The sequence below is a fragment of the Balaenoptera ricei genome, chromosome 11 (assembly GCF_028023285.1).
Source record: "Balaenoptera ricei isolate mBalRic1 chromosome 11, mBalRic1.hap2, whole genome shotgun sequence".
In the NCBI taxonomy this organism is placed as follows: Eukaryota; Metazoa; Chordata; class Mammalia; order Artiodactyla; family Balaenopteridae; genus Balaenoptera; species Balaenoptera ricei.
Window position 1 is genome coordinate 7,737,501 of NC_082649.1, and position 18,924 is coordinate 7,756,424.

At 38.6% G+C, this 18,924-nt stretch overlaps 1 protein-coding gene across 1 annotated transcript in view; it reads right to left on the bottom strand.

Annotated features, from left to right (window-relative positions):
• LOC132375389 (uncharacterized) overlaps window positions 1–18,924 on the bottom strand; it is a 249,143-nt gene that overhangs the window by 219,382 nt on the left and 10,837 nt on the right. The window contains 1 exon segment of the mRNA XM_059940637.1: window positions 3,614–3,674. Within this exon segment, the coding sequence (XP_059796620.1) occupies window positions 3,614–3,674 (61 nt within the window).

An 18,924-nucleotide genomic window follows, 5' to 3' on the forward strand; every position in this document is an offset into this window, starting at 1 on the left:
TCCACTGTTAAAAGGGTCTCAGATATTTTCACAAGTTCACATATTCAAAAAGAAAGCAAAGTCTGATCGTACACACCAGAGATAAAGTCTTTGAGAGGATTACCAAGTGATGGTTTATATTCTGTGACCTCTTTACTAGTAACACATGTTCAAGAGGAAATTGGGAGTGATTTCCGACTTCTCTCCTTTGTCAATTTCCTCACTCTTTTCTCTCCTTTACACATGGGCACCTTTAAGCGGTGTAAATTGCATTTTCCTCCACCCTTTTCTCAATTTAGATTCTCTCTTTCCTGATGAGATTTTATCTCTTTAGCTCATACTAAATACTCCTTCGGTTACATTTTACATCAAGTCCTTCATTCATTACCACTTGATAAGTTAGCATACTCATGTGTTATTATTTTTAATAAGTTCACATTAATGTGTGAAGTATCCGTATTGTATCCCAAAAATTAAATTAAAGAAACAAAATTTATTCCCTAGTATCTTCCTGCTTCTCACTGATATCTATTTAGTTCTGAAAAAAGAAAGCAAAATATATAGAAGTCTTAACTAAAACTACTATAGATATTCCTCATGGCTTTTTTCCTTCACATTTCCATTTAACTGATATAATATACTCTAACTTTAAAATCAAAATGAGCAGTTTCTAGTAACACATTTATATGTGTGCTTAGTGATAAATCTATGTCTCTTAAAGGTCTTTCTTTGAAATTTTGGGAAGGTTCTTCTATTAAATATAAGTATATGATAGAGTGTAGAAGAAAATCAGTAATACTTTGTGATCTGAACAAAGGGGGAAAAAACCTGCCTGAAATTTGTAAGAACCGACAGTGTTTTCGATGATATTTTCCTTTTCATTACAAAGCAGCAAATATCTTTTGATGCCGACTCGCTCAACTCGAAAGGAAATCAACGATCGAGTAACACACGCGCGCCACAGCCACAAACTCATTCCTAACCAGTGACAACCAAGACCTAGGAAGTTTCTAAAAGAATGTGATTGTTGTCAGGAGGCATCGGGTCCCCGGGGGCAGCGCCCAGCTCTGGCTGCCCTCACAGCCACGGCCGAGGGGCGCGGGCAGCGCGGCTCCAAGCCTGGTGGGCACAGACCAGCAAGAGAGTGAATTCTGCATACTGCACAGCTCAGTCAGGCCAGTCAGATTGCATCTGGGATCAACCGATTGTGCTTCATGAAACCGTCAGCCCGCATCTGTGTCTCCTGCCCGGCTGTAAACAAGGCCGGCTCCGGGGTCTTCGCCCTCCTTCACGTGCGCGGAGGACCCCGCAGTCAGACCCGCTCAGCGGCCTCAGAGCCAAAGTTCAAGTTGCTTCTTCCAGACAGCGGTTCCAGGGCGTACCGGGGAGAAGAAGCAACTTTGGAATGACAGACTCAGGGTCCCTTTTCAGAGATGCATACCTTAGATTCCTACGCAGCCTGGCGTGGCATGTCTCTTCCACGAAATTAATTTAGGTGTTCCTAACATGAACCACTGTTGTTTTTTTTTTTGGCCAACTAGCCCAGTACCGTCATCATGCTGGGGAGGAGGGGTGGTGGTGATTGTTTTTGTTGTTTCACTGCTCTGGGGCTTTGCTTGGATCAGCCAAAAAAAAAAAAAAAAAAAAATGGCACGGATAGAAATACTGTCAATCTGGTCCACCTCCAGGAACCCAATCATGCCTGAATTGCTGCGAGGAGTGTAATGATGGTAAACAGGAACAGGTATGTTGGCTTCTGTTCTCACCCACTTCGGCCATCGTGTTGCCTTTACAATAAAGCAAAATACGGTTTGGAAGCAACGTCATCTCAATAATAAAAGATAGGGGGTGTCATTGAAGCCGTCTTCCTTGGCAAGTGGCATAAAGGTAACATTTAGTGTCCATGACATGGAATTCTTCTAGCCAGCTGGTGTGTCCCTGTTAAGACTTTCATTTATTCGGCTTGAGCTGGAACTCTTTCTGTTCGCCCAGTCTATTACTTTGTCGATTTAAGGGATAACAGCCAAAGTGAAACAGCTTGCAATTTGCACCTGTCTGCTCTAAGCATTCCATGTTAGATTACGTGGGGAGCACATTCTTCACTGCTAATGAGAATAAGACTGGGTAGGGCTGAATGCAATTTTATTGGGGGGGCTTATAGGATATTATAGTGTTTTTTCTTCTGTAAATGATCTGATAAGGACCTCCCCATTTTCATCTTTTAGAGTTCCCAGAGTAGAAGAATAACATTCAAAAAATATAAAGTTGCATATTCTTTTTTAAAAAATTAAATGTCATTTAACTAAGAACTGAATTAATATTCAGCCTGAGTTGCTTCAGATGAGAAAGAAAACATTTCAATAGAGACCTTTAATTTGTAAAACTGGCCATGAAAAAAGAAAGTAGATTAAAACTTTTTAGATATGTTTCAGAAATGGGACTAGCTTTGGAAAAAAATGTCAAGTGCTTGAAAGTAAACCAAAGTCCTCTGCTTATATTGCCTTTGAAAATTTAAGAACTGAATCGAAAATAAAACTTCAAGTGACTGACTTCCATATCATACATAGATATATTTATCTAAATCATTATCATGTGAATCACAGATTAAATTTCCAGCAAATGCAAAAATGTCAGCACATATGATTCTCTCCAACCTTTTCTAGAAGTTCTCTGCATCCCCCTTAGTTTTGATTCCTTTGGGGCATTATATCAGTGGGCTGTCATTTATTTTTCAAGAATTTAAATTAAGCTCATTGCAATGAAAGAACTTTAGTTATGGCTTATAGCATTTTCCCAAACTTTATGTATTTTTTAAAAAATCATCATAATAATGTTTGAATAATTTGGCAAAGCATCCTTCAAGATGATCCAAAATTTAGTAAATTATATTTATATATCTTCTGTTAATCAAAGGGCCCATGCTACATTTGGATTCCACAAATTTCTCACATTGGCACTTCCTGTTGAAATAATCATGACGGGTTAATGAAGTTGTGGTGGTCACAGACGTGGTCTCGCTGGTAATTACTCTAGTTTAATATGATTGTTGGCCCGAACCTCGCCTGACAGAGAACCTTCCAACTTGTCAGCGATGGACCCTTTCAGCACAGCTTCAGGAGCTCCGCCAGCCACTGCCGAGTCTGGTTAGGTCAAAGGGTTGAGCCATGTGTAATTCAGAACAGAGGAGGTCCCACGGTCACTCCACAAAAACAATTACACTACTTATTTCACTCTAGCCCTTGCCCAAAACTCACAGGCCTCACAGTTTCAGCGCAGTCAATCTAATTCTGCCCCTGGGCGATAAGCCACATGAAAATATGTGGTGCTGTGTTTATAAATCTAATCAAAAATAGAACAGTGGGTAGGCACAGTGAAGCCCTACTATGGATTATGGGAATCCTTGGAAATTCTGAAGGCACTTTTGTTTAACTTCTAGAGACTCTTTTTCTATTACATTGTCTGCTACACTCGTTAATCATCCTCTTTATTCATAAGTGCTGCAAAAGAGACTACATTTCTGCTCACTTCTGTACTTTCCCTCTACAGATAATATTATGAAAAATAAAGCTTAAAAGGCTGCTTTTAAAGAAAAAAATAAAAATCAAAGAAGGGGTTACTGTTTTATCAATCTTACCTGTCTATCCATGTTCTCGGCTCCTTGCCCTTGGCAATGCACAGATTTAAGTCAAGTTCCTCTAAAAAAGAAAAATATTTGAAAACTAGAATAAATTGGTCCCATTTTAAGACATATTAAGCAATTTGCAGTAGGAGAGATAGAGCTATGATGCTTCTTAATGGTCCCCCAAAATCTCAGTATAAAGTCAATAGGATTTGATTTGGTGCCTTTTTTTAAAATTTTTTAAATTTTATTGAAGTATAGTTGATTTACAATGTCATGTTAGTTTCCAGTGTACAGCATAGTGATTCAGTTATACATATACATATTCTTTTTCAGATTCTTTTCTCCTATAGGTTATTACAAAATATTGAGTATAGTTCGCCATGCTGTACAGATGATAACTTGTTTGCATTATTGTTGTTCTTGTTTGCTTAGCCAGACTCCTAATAAACTGAGAGCTGGCAAATATTCACAAGATGCTTTACAAAAGTAATCTGTAGGAAAAATTCAAACTTCATCTACACAGCCTATACTTCCTGTTTTTATGCCTAAAATGTGGCCAGTACAGACTGCACTGAAGTTTATGATGAAAACTTGCTGTCACATGCTCTTGGTAGCTTTTATATTTCTCCTTTTAAAAATTAGAATCTGGTTATGCGACTGTCATAGCAGATAATATCTGATAAAGTCAATGATAGATATGTGTACTTAGGTACCAAGCAGATTAAATCCTGAGAACATTATCCAGCAAAGATATGGAACACACACACTTCACAAAAGGAAATGTGTTTGTAGCACTCATAAAACTCCTAGAGTCACGCAATAAATTATCAAATTCAATCTGTAAGCTATTCCATTTGATATTATTTCAATTGATAAAAATACTACACTAGAATACAATCCGGGGCCAGCTGATCATAATAAATGGGAAATGAGTGATAGTCCCAGCATTTATTAGATTACTGTAAATAGTCACCAAAAGAGCCTTTTAAACTTGGAATTTGCCCTTTTGAAATGGTTATCAGTATTTGGCAGTAAAACAAAGTACATCATGTATGAATGATATATATGACATATTATTTTTTTATTCAGAGCTCTCAGTCATAGTTTTAAAAAGTCACTCCACAAAGGGCAAGTGAGCTCTTACATGGCAATCAATGTTGCAAAAGGAAAGATTTTAGTCCTTTTAGTGTTAATTTTAAAACTCTTTTTAATGTAAGAGCGACATGAAAGATGCAAAGGGTATATCGATTACTTCCTAAAATAAGGGAAATACGTGTAAAATTATTTAAAAGAAAAAACTGACATCAAAATGAGAACATTTTAGTCAAGTAACAAAAATTGAAGTTTGACTTGCTTGTTTGTTCCATGGCACAGCGACTGAAGAGGAATTCAAAAACATCTATTACTGGGAATGACCGTGAAGTGGAAATCTGTTTTCTTTTGTTTCCTTGAATTTGGTATCAATCTAACAGTTAATATTTGTCTTTAAAATGTTTGTAATTTGTAAAGTTGGTCATGTTTTTCTTATCATAAATTTATTTGGAGACATAGAATTCAAAACATGCGAGCCAAGAAGCACAGGTTGGCTCTATTCACATCAATAGAGTGCTCAGGAGACTTCCAAATGAGGCAGACCACTTCTCTCCCTTCACAGAAGGCTGCATTTTAAACATCTTTCTGCACCAATATTCAGAATGCAATACTGGTACAGTAAGACTGAGTACAGTTGTGAAATAAGATCACGATCCCTTCATTTTCTCATAGAAAGCATGTAGTTGAATCTAGAAAATACTTTGATAGAACCAAGTGGTGTATCATTTTAAAAGCAGGTATCACTGGAGAAGTAAAACCGAGTATTCCTCGGTCTCATGAGTAAAAGGTATGGCAGAAGTTCCCTCCCTGCTTGGAATCTCTGGGAGCTTAGATCAAGTACCATTTGCAATAAGGAATGTCACTCTCCAAGGCTCCATGAGCTGGAATTTGGGGTTTGTAGGCCTATGCCTTACAACTGAGAGACAGCCTGCCAAACAGAGGTAATAAAGAATAATCGATGAAAATGGGGTGTTAAAGTCCCCTACTATGATTGTGTTACTATCGCTTTTCCCTTTTATGGCTGTTAGCATTTGCCTTATGTATTGAGGTGCTCCTATGTTGGGTGCATAAATATTTACAATTGTCATATCTTCTTCTTGGATTGATCCCTTGATCATTATGTAGTGTCCTTCTTTGTCTCTTGTAATAGTCTTTATTTTAAAGTCTATTTTGTCTGATATGAGAATTGCTACTCCAGCGTTCTTTTGATTTACATTTGCATGGAATATCTTTTTCCATCCCCTCACTTTCAGTCTGTATGTGTCCCTAGGTCTGAGGTGGGTCTCTTGTAGACAGCATATATACAGGTCTTGTTTTTGTATCCATTCAGCCAGTCTATGTCTTTTGGTTGGAGCATTTAATCCATTTACATTTAAGGTAATTATCAATATGTATGTTCCTATTACCATTTTCTTAATTGTTTTGGGTTTGTTATTGTAGGTCTTTTCCTTCTCTTGTGTTTCCTGCCTAGAGAATTTCCTTTAGCATTTGTTGTAAAGCTGGTTTGGTGGTGCTGAATTCTCTTAGCTTTTGCTTGTCTGTAAAGGTTTTAATTTCTCCGTCAAATCTGAATGAGATCCTTGCTGGGTAGAGTAATCTTGGTTGTAGGTTTTTCCCTTTCATCACTTTAAATATGTCCTGCCACTCCCTTCTGGCTCTCAGAGTTTCTGCTGAAAGATCAGCTGTTGACTTTATGGGGATTCCCTTGCGTGTTTTTTGTTGTTTTTCCCTTGCTGCTTTTAATATTTTTTCTTTGTATTTAATTTTTGATGTTTTGCACAACAAAGGAAACCATAAACAAGACGAAAAGAGAACCCTCAGAATGGGAGAAAATATTTGCAAATGAAGCAACTGACAAAGGATTAACCTCCAAAATTTACAAGCAGCTCATGCAACTCAATATCAAAAAAACAAACAACCCAATCCAAAAATGGGCAGAAGACCTAAATAGACATTTCTCCAAAGAAGATATACAGATAGCCAACAAACACATGAAAGAATGCTCAACATCACTAATCATTAGAGAAATGCAAATCAAAACTACAATGAGGTATCACCTCACACCAGTCAGAATGGCCATCATCAAAAAATCTACAAACAATAAATGCTGGAGAGGGTGTGGAGAAAAGGGAACCCTCTTGCACTGTTGGTGGGAATGTAAATTGATACAACCACTATGGAGAACAGTATGGAGGTTCCTTAAAAAAATAAAAATAGAACTACCATACCACCCAGCAATCCCACTACTGGGCATATAACCTGAGAAAACCATTAATTCAAAAAGAGTCATGTATCACAATGTTCATTGCAGCTCTATTTACAATAGCCAGGACATGGAAGCAACCTAAGTGTCCATCGACAGATGAATGGATAAAGAAGATGTGGCACATAGATACAATAGAATATTACTCAACCATAAAAAGAAATGAAATTGAGTTATTTGTAGGGAGGTGGATGGACCTAGAGTCTGTCATACAGAGTGAAGTAAGTCAGAAAGAGAAAAACAAATACCATATGCTAACACATATATATGGAATCTAAATTTTTTAAAAAACTGGTTCTGAAGAACCTAGGGGCAGGACAGGAATAAACACGCAGATGTAGAGAATGGACTTGAGGATGCGGGGAAGGGGACGGGTAAGCTGGGACGAACTGAGAGAGTGGCATGGACATATATGTGCTACCAAATGTAAAATAGATAGCTAGTGGGAAGCAGCTGCATAGCCCAGGGAGATCAGCTTGGTGCTTTGTGACCACCTAGAGGGGTGGGATAGGAAGGGTGGGAGGGAGACGCAAGAGGGAGGGGATATGAGGATATATGTATATGTATAGCTGATTCATTTTGTTATACAGAAGAAACTAACACACCATTGTAAAGCAATTATACTCCAATAAAGATATTAAAAAAAAAAAAAGAATAATCAAGCCACCGTGAGCTGTAGAAGAATCAGAGAGCATGTGACCTGGTTGTAGGGCATAAAGAGACACGGGCAATGTATTGGTTCTGGCCTAAACACACCTGAATGTGTGTTCCCAGTGTAATTCCTGGGAATATAATTTGAAGGCCTCCAAAGTAGGAAAGAACTGTTAAAAAGTAAAATATGACCCAGTTACTAAAAGTTGCGACAAGTAGATGGAGAAAATAGGTGTGAGGCCAGTGCCAGAGGCCAGATCGGTGAGAAGGATACACGGACGGCAGAGTGAATTCTGAGGAGCGGGCAGGATTAGGAGTCAAATAGGAAAAGATGGATGGAGAAGAACTATGAGAACAGAGGGGCGATGAAAATGGGAATGATAAGTTCAGACAACAATGGGTAGAATCTGTCAGCAAATCATAATTTCAATAAATTAGTGCTTTATGAAGAGTCACCACACCCCCTAAAGACCTATCACTTGTATAACTCGCAAAAGATGGAGCCCATCAGAAAACTGATATATTTGCCAAACTATCTGTATGACCCATATTGTCAAGAAAGTCCAAAGTAGCGTTCTTTTCATTAGAAAAGAAAAAAGAAGGAAAAGAAAAATAACAGTTATAAACGCTATCAATTTATCAAGCCAAACCTTGTTTTTGGCTTTTCAGGAACACTTGACTTAATGAACTCATGAGCACCATTATGGAATTTTCACTCTGGCTACAAATTTGAACCACGGAGTAGCATGTTTGTTGAAATTCAAGCAGCCTACAATAGGAATCACGTTTTAAAAGCTGGCCTCAAACTTGCAAGCAGGTTGATAACTGCAATATAACCTGCTTGCAAGTAACCCGTTGACCGTATCCTGTTGGGCCCAGGTTAATAATCATTAAAAAGCTAATTTGTACAGTCACTTTTTTTTTTTGGTTTGTTTTAAGGCTGATCTTAAAATGGCTTTCACTGAAATTGTTGACCTTGTATTGCAAATTAAATCCTGGCATTGCCAAATCTCTGACAACTGGTTCATTGCTTCCAGAGAAGGGAATTAGCACGGCTACAGCTGTCATTCCATTGCATTTTTCTTCTCAAGCAGACCAGCAAGGGCAAAAATGGTGTTAGACAGAGGTCGCAAGCCAGATTCTGTCTGCAAACATGTTTTGTTTGACCTCCACAGTAATTTAAAACATATTGAGCCAATATTTAAGAATAAGAAAATTGCAGTCAAAATCCGACTTCTGGCTTCTCTTGGAAAATTTAAAAATTCGGCCACATCGATGGTGCGTGGTGGCAGCATGCTTTTTAGGCAGTGTTAGTAATGTCTAGGGTCCCCCCTCTCCCTGTTGCAGACCACAAACCAAAATGTAAGCTCCATAAAGGCAAGTCTTGCTGACTTCATTGCTGCATCCTCAGAGCCTAGAACAGAGCCTGGCAAGCGGTGGGTGCTTGGCAAATATTTAATGTTGAAGGAAATGATCTCAGGAGCAGACAGGTAACTTTAATGCGTGACTTTTTAAAACAGTAGACAGTGCCCAGGAACTGTCACAACATGCCTCAATCTAAAAAAAAAAAAAAAAAAAAAAAATTGTGCAGGTCAAATAAATTCTGCCAGTCCTCAGGCAGAGCGAGAGACAGAGTACCCACATATCATTCTGCTTGCTCTGCTGTTTTTCTTATAAAGAAATATTTCTCTGTATCCCTGCTACTCTCAAAAGTAAAGCCACAAGTGTCAAGGAAAATGATAGCGATCACAGACCCAGCACACTTCACTCATTTATATTTCTTGCCTGGCCTCTACAGACGTCTGAATTTGACACCTCTGGGAGAGACATGAGAGTAAGCTGACACCCATAATAACAAACTGGTCTACTAGTACTCCTCTCTCATTCTGCCCAGTAGTTTTCTGTACTACAATCTAAATCTATATTAGAGCATAAATAAAAAGGGGAATATAAAACCTACCTTGGAAAGTCACTAGTTAAACCTAACACACTATCACTTAAATAAAGAGCCAGAATAACACTGTGGAATAAACTTGTGTTTACAGCTAGAAAGACACTGGTGCAAATTTCTTGCACATGCGGAAGTTGCTTAACCTCTAAAAGTCTCCAATTTCTCTGCATAATAGTTGAGAAAATTTAAAAATTATATATGCCAGACTTCTGGCTTCCACTTAAGGTATAGAAAGCTGGAAAGGGTGTTGTTGCCAAACATAAAGCAAAAAAAAAAAAAAAAAAAATCCTGAATGTCTGCACATTTACAACTTTTATGAAACCCACCAGGGAGCTGACGTCACAGCGTAACCAACTAATCCAAAATCTAAGGAAAGAGCAATGTCTCTAAGGAGCAACATGCTGCAAGCACTTGCTTACTGGAGCAGACATGAAACCCCTTAGAAGCCAGTAAGGAGAATTCAGCTAAAAATTTTTAACAGATTTCTGAAATTGGTAACCAGGTCTGAATGTGACCTAGTGTGAGAATATAGAACTTGTGGGATCTTCAGACACAAGGGTAATTCACAAACGTTCACAGGCTCTTCTCCATGGACCTCCTGGGTTCTCAGGAGAAAACTGGGCGCAAGGTGAGAGTTCAGAGAAGTGGTTCTAATTAGGGGGCAATTACACCTCCAAGAGGATATTTGGCAATGTCTGGAGACATTTTTTATTTCCATACCTGGAAGGATGCTACTCGTGGCCAGTAGTTAGGGGCCAGGAACACTACTAAACATTTTGCAATACATAGAATAACTCCCTACAACAAAGAACTATCCAATCCAAAATGTCAATAAAGCTGCCGTTGAGAATCAGAGAAAGCCTCTCTTGTGATGCAACAGAGCCACTGTAGAAAAATGCAAAGGCCCACCTGGATACTCCACCTTTATCTCCCTTCAGGAACAAAAGCCTTCATTTTCTGGAGAATGTCAGCAAACCCTGTTGCACCCAGCCAAGGTTAAGACCCATTGCAGCTGAGAGAAGAGAACTCAAAAATACCCTCTAGCCCTGGCGTAGGGGCAACAAAACATCCTGGACCAAACTCTTAAAAGTCTCCTACCTAAGAAAGAGGGGCAGGATCTGAGATGACCCCATCCTTGGGGCACAGAGGCACAGCTCCTTCCTGAGAAGAATACCTGCTCAGCTCACCATGAGGCTACCAGGCACTGAGCAGCAAGTAACGTCAGTATACAGCTGGGAGAGGGGAGACTATGGAGACCGATGCTCCCTCAAGTACAGTCACAATGGAAAAACTTAAACTTGAGGTTTGAGCAGACATGGAGGAACCTTCTCTGAAAACCAGCCATCATTCTAAGCACAGGTTAAAGACTAAGACAGGAGTTAAGTCTGTGGTACACTGACGATAACCCTAACCCTAACCAAACCCAGCTCAAGTACTCACGAGGCAGACCAACCTCCCACATGGAAAGACTAACAAAATAAAAGATATGCCATTTCTGGGCATGAATAATATCTACTTCAGTCTCTACTGTTCTGCCCTAGATAACCAGCTTTCAAACACTGTTAGGTGACAAGTGAAAAAGCAAGGAAAAACAAAACAAAACACCCTGCCAAGAAGACAAAGCGATCAACAGAAGCCGACTTGGATCTGACCCAGATGTCAGAACTACCAGAGAGAGAATTTTAAATAATATAACTAGATAAAGTGGCGTACGTCATCAAGTTGGCAACATAGGTGAATCCTGACTTCAGTTCCCCGTCACAAGAAGATAGCAACTATCCATGGACCAGACACCATCGTGAAAATCCCAAAACCCAGAGGGTGAGGCTGAAATATACCCCGGACAACAGAGATCCAGAAGGACGGCATTGCAAAGACAAGAGGAGCGGTTTCACTGACTGCATCAACCCTCCCCCAGGCCAACACAATGCTTAACCGAGGGCTCCCCTGGGCCTACAGTTTCCCCAGTATGATCAAGAGAACCCAAGGTGGATATTCAGCTTCCCCAGCATTGAGGGGTGTTTCCTGGGAGACTCACTTGGGTCTAACTTCATGGGAATCACTGGGGGAACCTTTGGAGCTCAGCCACTGGGGATCAAATAGAGATGGAGAAGGTGTCAGAGCTTATAGCAACCACTGCTCAGATCTTGTTGATCTTGTTGACACCAGGTTCCTGCTCACCACAGTGTCCAAGAAGAGATCCCAGCTAGTAGCTCTGCCCATCTTCAGAGCCAAGCTGGTGGCCCCATGCAGGCAGAAAGCTCAGTTGACAGTTCTGTCTGTTCGAATCCCAAGCCAAAGAGCTAAGTGTCCATGGAGCACATCCTATGGCCCACCAAGCAAGGGTACAAACTTGCAGTCCCACCCAACTGCCGAGCATAACCTCCAGTCCTGCCCCATCGGGAAGCATGGCCACAGATGCCCAGTAGGTGCAGAGCACATCCTATAGCCTATATTGACCAGCGACCCAAGCCAGCAGCCTTGCCCAATTGTTGACCCCGACGCTGCATAATCACGGAGCCTGATTAGTGACCCGGAGCAGCCTCAGAGCCCAGTCTACAGTAATGCTCGGCTTCAGAGTCCAGCATACAACCCCAGTCAGCAGTGGAGCCCAGCATATGGCCCTGCTTGATTGCTGAACACAGACTGTGGCTTTGCCCAGGCATGGAGTCACAGAGCAGATAGCCTGCGATCCCACCCAACCCGGGATTACAGACAGCAACTTTGTCTAACTGTAGAGCATGGTTTCCAAGCCAACTCAACTGTGGGTACAGCTGGAGGCCCCACCTGACCAGAGAGCCAGATTAGCAATCACCCCCAACAGCAAACCACAGCCAATGACCTACTGGATTGCATGAAAGTCATATATCTGATAAGGGGTTAATATCCAAATTGTATAAGGAGCTCATGTAACTCAATAGTGAAAAAAATATCAATTAAAATATGAGAAAAGGACCTGAATATACGTTTTTCTGAAGAAGACATACAAATGACCAACAGGTACATGAAAGGGAGATCAACATCACCAATCATCAGGTAACTGCAAATCAAAACCACAGTGAGGTATCACCTCACACCTGTTTGATAAGCTGTTATCAAAAAGACAAGTGATAACAAGTGCTGGTGAGGACGTGGAGAAAAAGGAAACCTTGTACACTGTTGGTGGGAATGTAAATTGGTGCAGCCCCTATGGGAAACAGTATGGAGGGTCCTCAAAAAATTAAAATAGAACTACCATATGATCCAGCCATCCCACATCTGGGTATATATCTGAAGGAAACTAAATCACTATGTCAAAGAAGCTTCTGCAACCCCATATTTACTGCAACATTATTTACAATAGCTAAGACATCTAAACAACCTAAATGTCCATCAATAGATGAAGGGACAAAGAAGATGTGGCTTATATATGCAATGGAATATTATTCAACCATAAAAAGGAAGGAAATTTAGACAGAGACAAATAATGTATGATCTCATTTATATGTGGAATCTGAAAAAAAAACAAACCAAAAAACCCCACAGAAACAGAAAGTAGATTTGTCACTGCTGGGATGGAAGTATGGATGTCGGGGAAATGGGTGAAGGTGGTCAAAGTGTATAAACTTCCAGTTCTAAAATAAATAAGTTATGTGATCTAACTTATAGCATGGTAAATATAGTTAACAGTACTGTATTTTTTACTTGAAACTTAAGTGACTAGATTTCAAAAGTTCTCATTACCAAAAAAAGGTAAGTATGTGAAGTGATGGATGTGTTAACTAACCTTTTTGCGGTAATCATTTTGCAAAATCTGTGTATATCAAACCATCATTCTGTACACCTTAAGATTACACGGTGTTATATGTCAATTATATCTCAATAAAGATGGAAGAAAACATGTAATTAATGTGTTAAAAGCTCTAATATAAAAGGTAGGCAGCATAATGAATATATGAGGAATTTCAGCAGAGAGATAGAATAATAAAGAATCAGATGGTAATGTAGAAATGAACAATATGGTAAGAGAAATGCAGAATGCCATCAGCAGACTTATTAGTAGTCTCAGTACAGCTGAGAATAAAATCAGTTGAACTCAATCTATGAGCAACAGAAATTACCCAAATTAAAACGGAAAGATAAAAAAACAAAACAGAACAAAATAGAGCAGAGTATCCAAAAGTAGTAGGAAAATTCCAAATGGACTAACACACCTGTAATTTTGAATATAGAAAAAAAAAGACAGGCAAAAAAATCATCAAAGGAATAATGACTAAAAATTCCCTCAGATTAATGACAGACACCAAAGCAGAGATCAAGGGAGTTCAGAAAACACCAAGTAGGATAAAACACACCCATGTATACACATCATATACAAACCATTGAAAACCAACAGCAAAGAAGAAATCTTGAAGCTAATCAGAGAAAACAGGCATATCACACATAGAGGAACAAAGTTAAGAATTATATAGACTTCTCATCAGAAACTCTGCAAGCCAGAAGAGTGTGGACAGACACCTTTAAAGTGCAGAAAGAAAAACAACACTCAGTTTAAAAATTCTATACCCAAGGCAAATATCTTTCAGAAATGATGGTGAGGGATATGGGTATGGCAGAATGAAGAGGTGGTCAAATCCTAGCCCCCAAAAATTGGAAGGGAGAAAGATCCAAAGCAATAAATTCAGTCTCTGGAAAAAGACCAGAGGCAAACAACAGACGGAGAAACATGCATTTGTGGAAAACTGCAGAAATGAAGGAAAGTACTGTGGGTACACCCTTGACCAAGGTTGCTCCAATATCTGCAGTGCCCCCTCACACCACTCCAGCTGGGCCAAGGTAGTAGTGCTTCCAAGGAAGGACTGGCAATAAAAACCAGCAGTTTCACTGTTGTGGAAGGGGATTTTGGTGCTGAGGACAGAAAACGCATACTCAGTTACACCGTGAGCGAGAGTAGCAAAATCAGTGGGAAACAAGTGATGACAGCCCATGGCTCTATTACCCTGAGTTGCAATCCCACTTGGGGTGAGCAGTGGACCATTCAACTCATCCGAAATTTGACAAGGAGATCCTGGAGTTGAGAGAGCCAAAGAAGGGCTAAATGGGTACTCCACGGATCCCTGTTGACCGTGCACGTGTGCAGGGAAGACTCAAGAATAGCCAAGCTCTCCGCACATCCCCGGTTGACTTGGATGCTGTGCAGATCCGCAGGAAGGACCCGGGATGACCTGGCAGAAAGTAAGTCCGTGAATGTTTGAAAACTGAATTTTAAACATGTTCCCAGCCCCACACCCAGATCCATCAGCAGAGGAGGGAGATCTTACAGACTCAAGGTGTCTGTGGACCGTCATTGGTTGACCACCGTGCTGTGCAGACACGGAGGAGCCTCTATAAAGCCAAGCTGAAACTGTTTATTAAAGTTTTTAAAAAACTGAGCAGAGACAGAAGCAGCCACACATCACAGGGAAGACACAGTCAACAGATTAAGTTCAGAAACATTACTAAAAACAAAATAAATTCAAACAAGCCAAACAGCGAAAACAAAATAATAAAACAGCAGCAATAGTCATCCTCAAGGCAAAAACTCAAAATCATATTTGCGACACCATATTATCTAAGATTCAGGTTTTCAACAAAAATTTATAGGACAGTGAAGAAATAGAAAAGTGTGACCTATATTCAGGAAAATAAGCTGTCAACAAAAATTAACTCTGAGTGGGTAAGGAAGTTGTATTCAGTAGACAAAGACTTCAAAGCATTTTTTATAAAATGTTCAAAGAATTCAAAGAAACCATGGCTAAAAGATTAAAGGAAAATGTATTAACAGACTCAAATATAAGAAATCTTAAAAAAGAAAAAAGAAAACTATAAAAATGGTCAGATGGAAATTCCAGAATTGAAAGATGTAATGATTACAATGAAAAATTCACTAGATGGGTTCAACAACTCATGAAATGAGATAGTAGAGAAGGAATTAAGAATATTAAAGAGAGATCCATAGAAATTATCCAATTTGAAGAAGAGAAAGGAAAAATGTGGAGAAAAATGAACAGAGCTTCAGAGACCTATGAGATATCAAGCATAAGCAACATACAAGTAATGAGAGTCCTAGAAAGGGATAAGAAATATAAAGGGGTAGAGAAAATATCTGAAAAAATAATGACCTAACAGCAGAGCATCAAAATCTATGAAATGAGACTGACAGCGAAAGAAGAAATAATTCAACAACATAATTGGACACTCTCAATAACTGATAGGACTAGAAAGAAAATCAAGGAGGATATAGAAGAATGCCTCTACTAACCAACTTGACTTACCTGAGTTTTATGAGAACATCTAACCAACAACAGCAGAATAAACATCTTTTAAGTGCACGTGGAACAGTCTCTAGGAGATACCATATGCTAGGCCATAAAATAAGTATCAAAAAGTTAAAGAATTAAAGTAATTCAAAGTATGTTCTCCGACATCAAATGAATTACATTAGAAATCAAAAACAACAAAAATTGAAAATCCGTAAATATTTGAAAATGAAACAACCCACTCTAAATAACTCAAGGTTCAAAGAAGAAACTGCAAGTGAACTTAAAAAATAATTTTAACTGAACTAAAATGAAAACACAAGATATCAAAAAACATGGGATGCAGCAAACAGTGTTTAAAGAGAAATTTATAGCTTGAAATAGCTGCATTATAAAAGGAGGTCTTAAATCATTAATCTACATTTTCACTTTAATGAACTAAAAAGAGAGTAACAAATTAAATTCAGAGCAAGAAAAAAAGGAAAAATTTAAATTAAAGTGAAAATCAATAAAAAAGAGAAACAATAGAGAAATTTATTGAAACCAAAAGTTGGTTCTTTTGAAAGATCAACAAAATTGATACAACTTAAACCAGACTGACCAAGAAAAAAACAGAAAAGACATAAAGTATAAGAATTAGTAATGCAAGTGGGACATCACTATAGACCCTAATCAAAGTTTAAAAGACTACAAGGGAATATTCTGAATGACCTTATACTAATAAATTAGAAAACTTAGAGAAAAAGGGCAAATATCTAGAAATTACCCAACTTGGTTCAAGAAAAAAAATAGAAATTCAATGTACTTAAAACAAGTAAAGAAGTAAAGAATTTAAATTAGTAATTTTAAATATTTCCATTAAAAAAAAAAACCAGCCCAGGTCCAAATGACATCAGTGGACTGAATTTGGTCAAATATTCAAATAGTATCCATTCTTCACAAACTCTTTCAGAAAATAAAAGAGGAAAGAATAGTTGCCAATTTTATTTTATGATACCAAAGCCAGGCAAAGACTCTGCAAGGGAAGAAAACTACAGATCAATACCCTTTATCAACATAAATGTGAAAATCCTTAACAAAATATTAGTAAACCAAATTCAGCAACAAAACAAAAGAATGAACATATCCAGTACTGGGTTGAACAGTGTCCCTCCAAAATTCATGTCCACCTGGAACCTCAGCATGTGAACTTATTTGAAAATAAGGTGTTTGCAGATATAATTAGTTAAGATGAGGATATACTGGATCAGGGTGGGCCTTAAAGCCAATGCCGGGTATCCTTATAAGAGGGAGGAGAGAGCACACTTGGAGACACAATGAAGAAGTCCATTTGACGGTTCAGGCAGAGATTGGAGTTATGCTGCCACAAGCCAAGGAACACGGAGGGTTATTGGCAACCACCAGAAACTAGAAGAGGCAAGAAAAGATTCTTCTCTAGAGGCTTTGAAGGGAGCACAGCCTTGCTGACACCTTAATTGCAGACTTCTGAAGTAACTGAAAAATTAAATGCAGAACTGGGAGAGAATAAATGTCTGTCATGGTCTTTGTTATGGGAGCCCAAGGAAACTAATAGGGATCCTTACCTAACACCATCCACAAAAATTAACTCAAAATGGATCATAGATCTAAATGTAAGAGCTAAAACTATAAAAATTCTAGAAGAAAACATAAAAGAAAATGTTTGTGACATTGTCCTATTTACAATTAGGTATAACACCAAAAGAATGACCCATTGAAAAAATGGGAAAATTGGCCTTCAGATTAAAATTTTCTGCTCTTTACAAGATACTTGTATTAGTTTTTCATTGTGACAGAAACATCACCACAAACTCAGCAGCTTGAAATAGCATCCATTTATTACTATAGATCAAAAATCTGGCATGGCATGGCTGGGTTCTCTGCTTAGACTGAAATCAAGATGTCAGCTGGCTATATTCTCATCTGGCTTGAGGTCCTTTTTTAAGCTTATTCACATTAATGTCAGAATTCAGTTATTTGCACCCGTAGGACCGAAGTCCTGAATTCTTGCTGGCTGTCAGTTGGAAACCATTTTCAGCTTCTAGAGGCAACCACATTTCTTATCATGTGGCCCTCCTGTCTGCAAGACAGCAATAGTATATCGAACCCTTCTCATAATTTGAATCTCTTTGACTTCCGCTTCTACCACCAACCAGAGAAAACTTTCTGCTTCTAAAGGGCGCATGTGATTAGATTTGCCTACCTGGATTATCTCTATATCTTACCATCAACCGACTTGCGACTTTAATTATTGCAAAATCCCTTCACAGCAGTACTTATATTAGTGTTTGATTAAATCTCCAGGGGACAGGAATCTTGGAGTACCTTTATACAAGGGAAATTTGGACACAAAGACAGCTACGCATAGAGGGAAGACTATGTGAAGACACAGGAGGAACACTGTCTACAAGCCAAGGAACACCTAAAGCTACCAGAAGCTAGAAGAAAAGAGTGGCACAGATTCTCCTTGTGGTACTTTGTTATGACAGTCCTAGCAAGCTAGTATGCTATGCATGATTTAAATGTATCTCATTTATACTCTTCTCCTTTCCCCTTCTCTCTGCATCACTTCAAATTATGGACGTTAATTGGATTCCACGATTGTCATACCTTCTAATGGTTACATCGAATAATATTGAACCTCTATTATTCCATAACATATAAAGAGTATCTCATCACTTCCTACTTTTATAACATGAGCATCTTAGGGTGCACATCCCTCCTACACCTTTCTTCCAATCTTTTATCTCCAAATCTCTTTCAACTATACCTTCACTTTTTTTCAAGAATGGAAATGTACATTCTGTTATAACCATAATAATTATAACATTTTTTTGCTTTGTCTACAAATTGATCCTAACAAACAAAACCTGATAAGCTTTATAATTGTGACTGTGTTAATAAAACTTATGGCAAGACTATGTTGTTCGATAAATTATTTTTCCTCTTATTACAATATCATGACCCCTGTGCTACTCAAAGGAGAATGGATTTGGCATCAAGGTTAAATGGCCCTTTCATCTAATGTTTATGATTCTCACTTCCCCATCAATCTTCTTTTTTGTTCCTC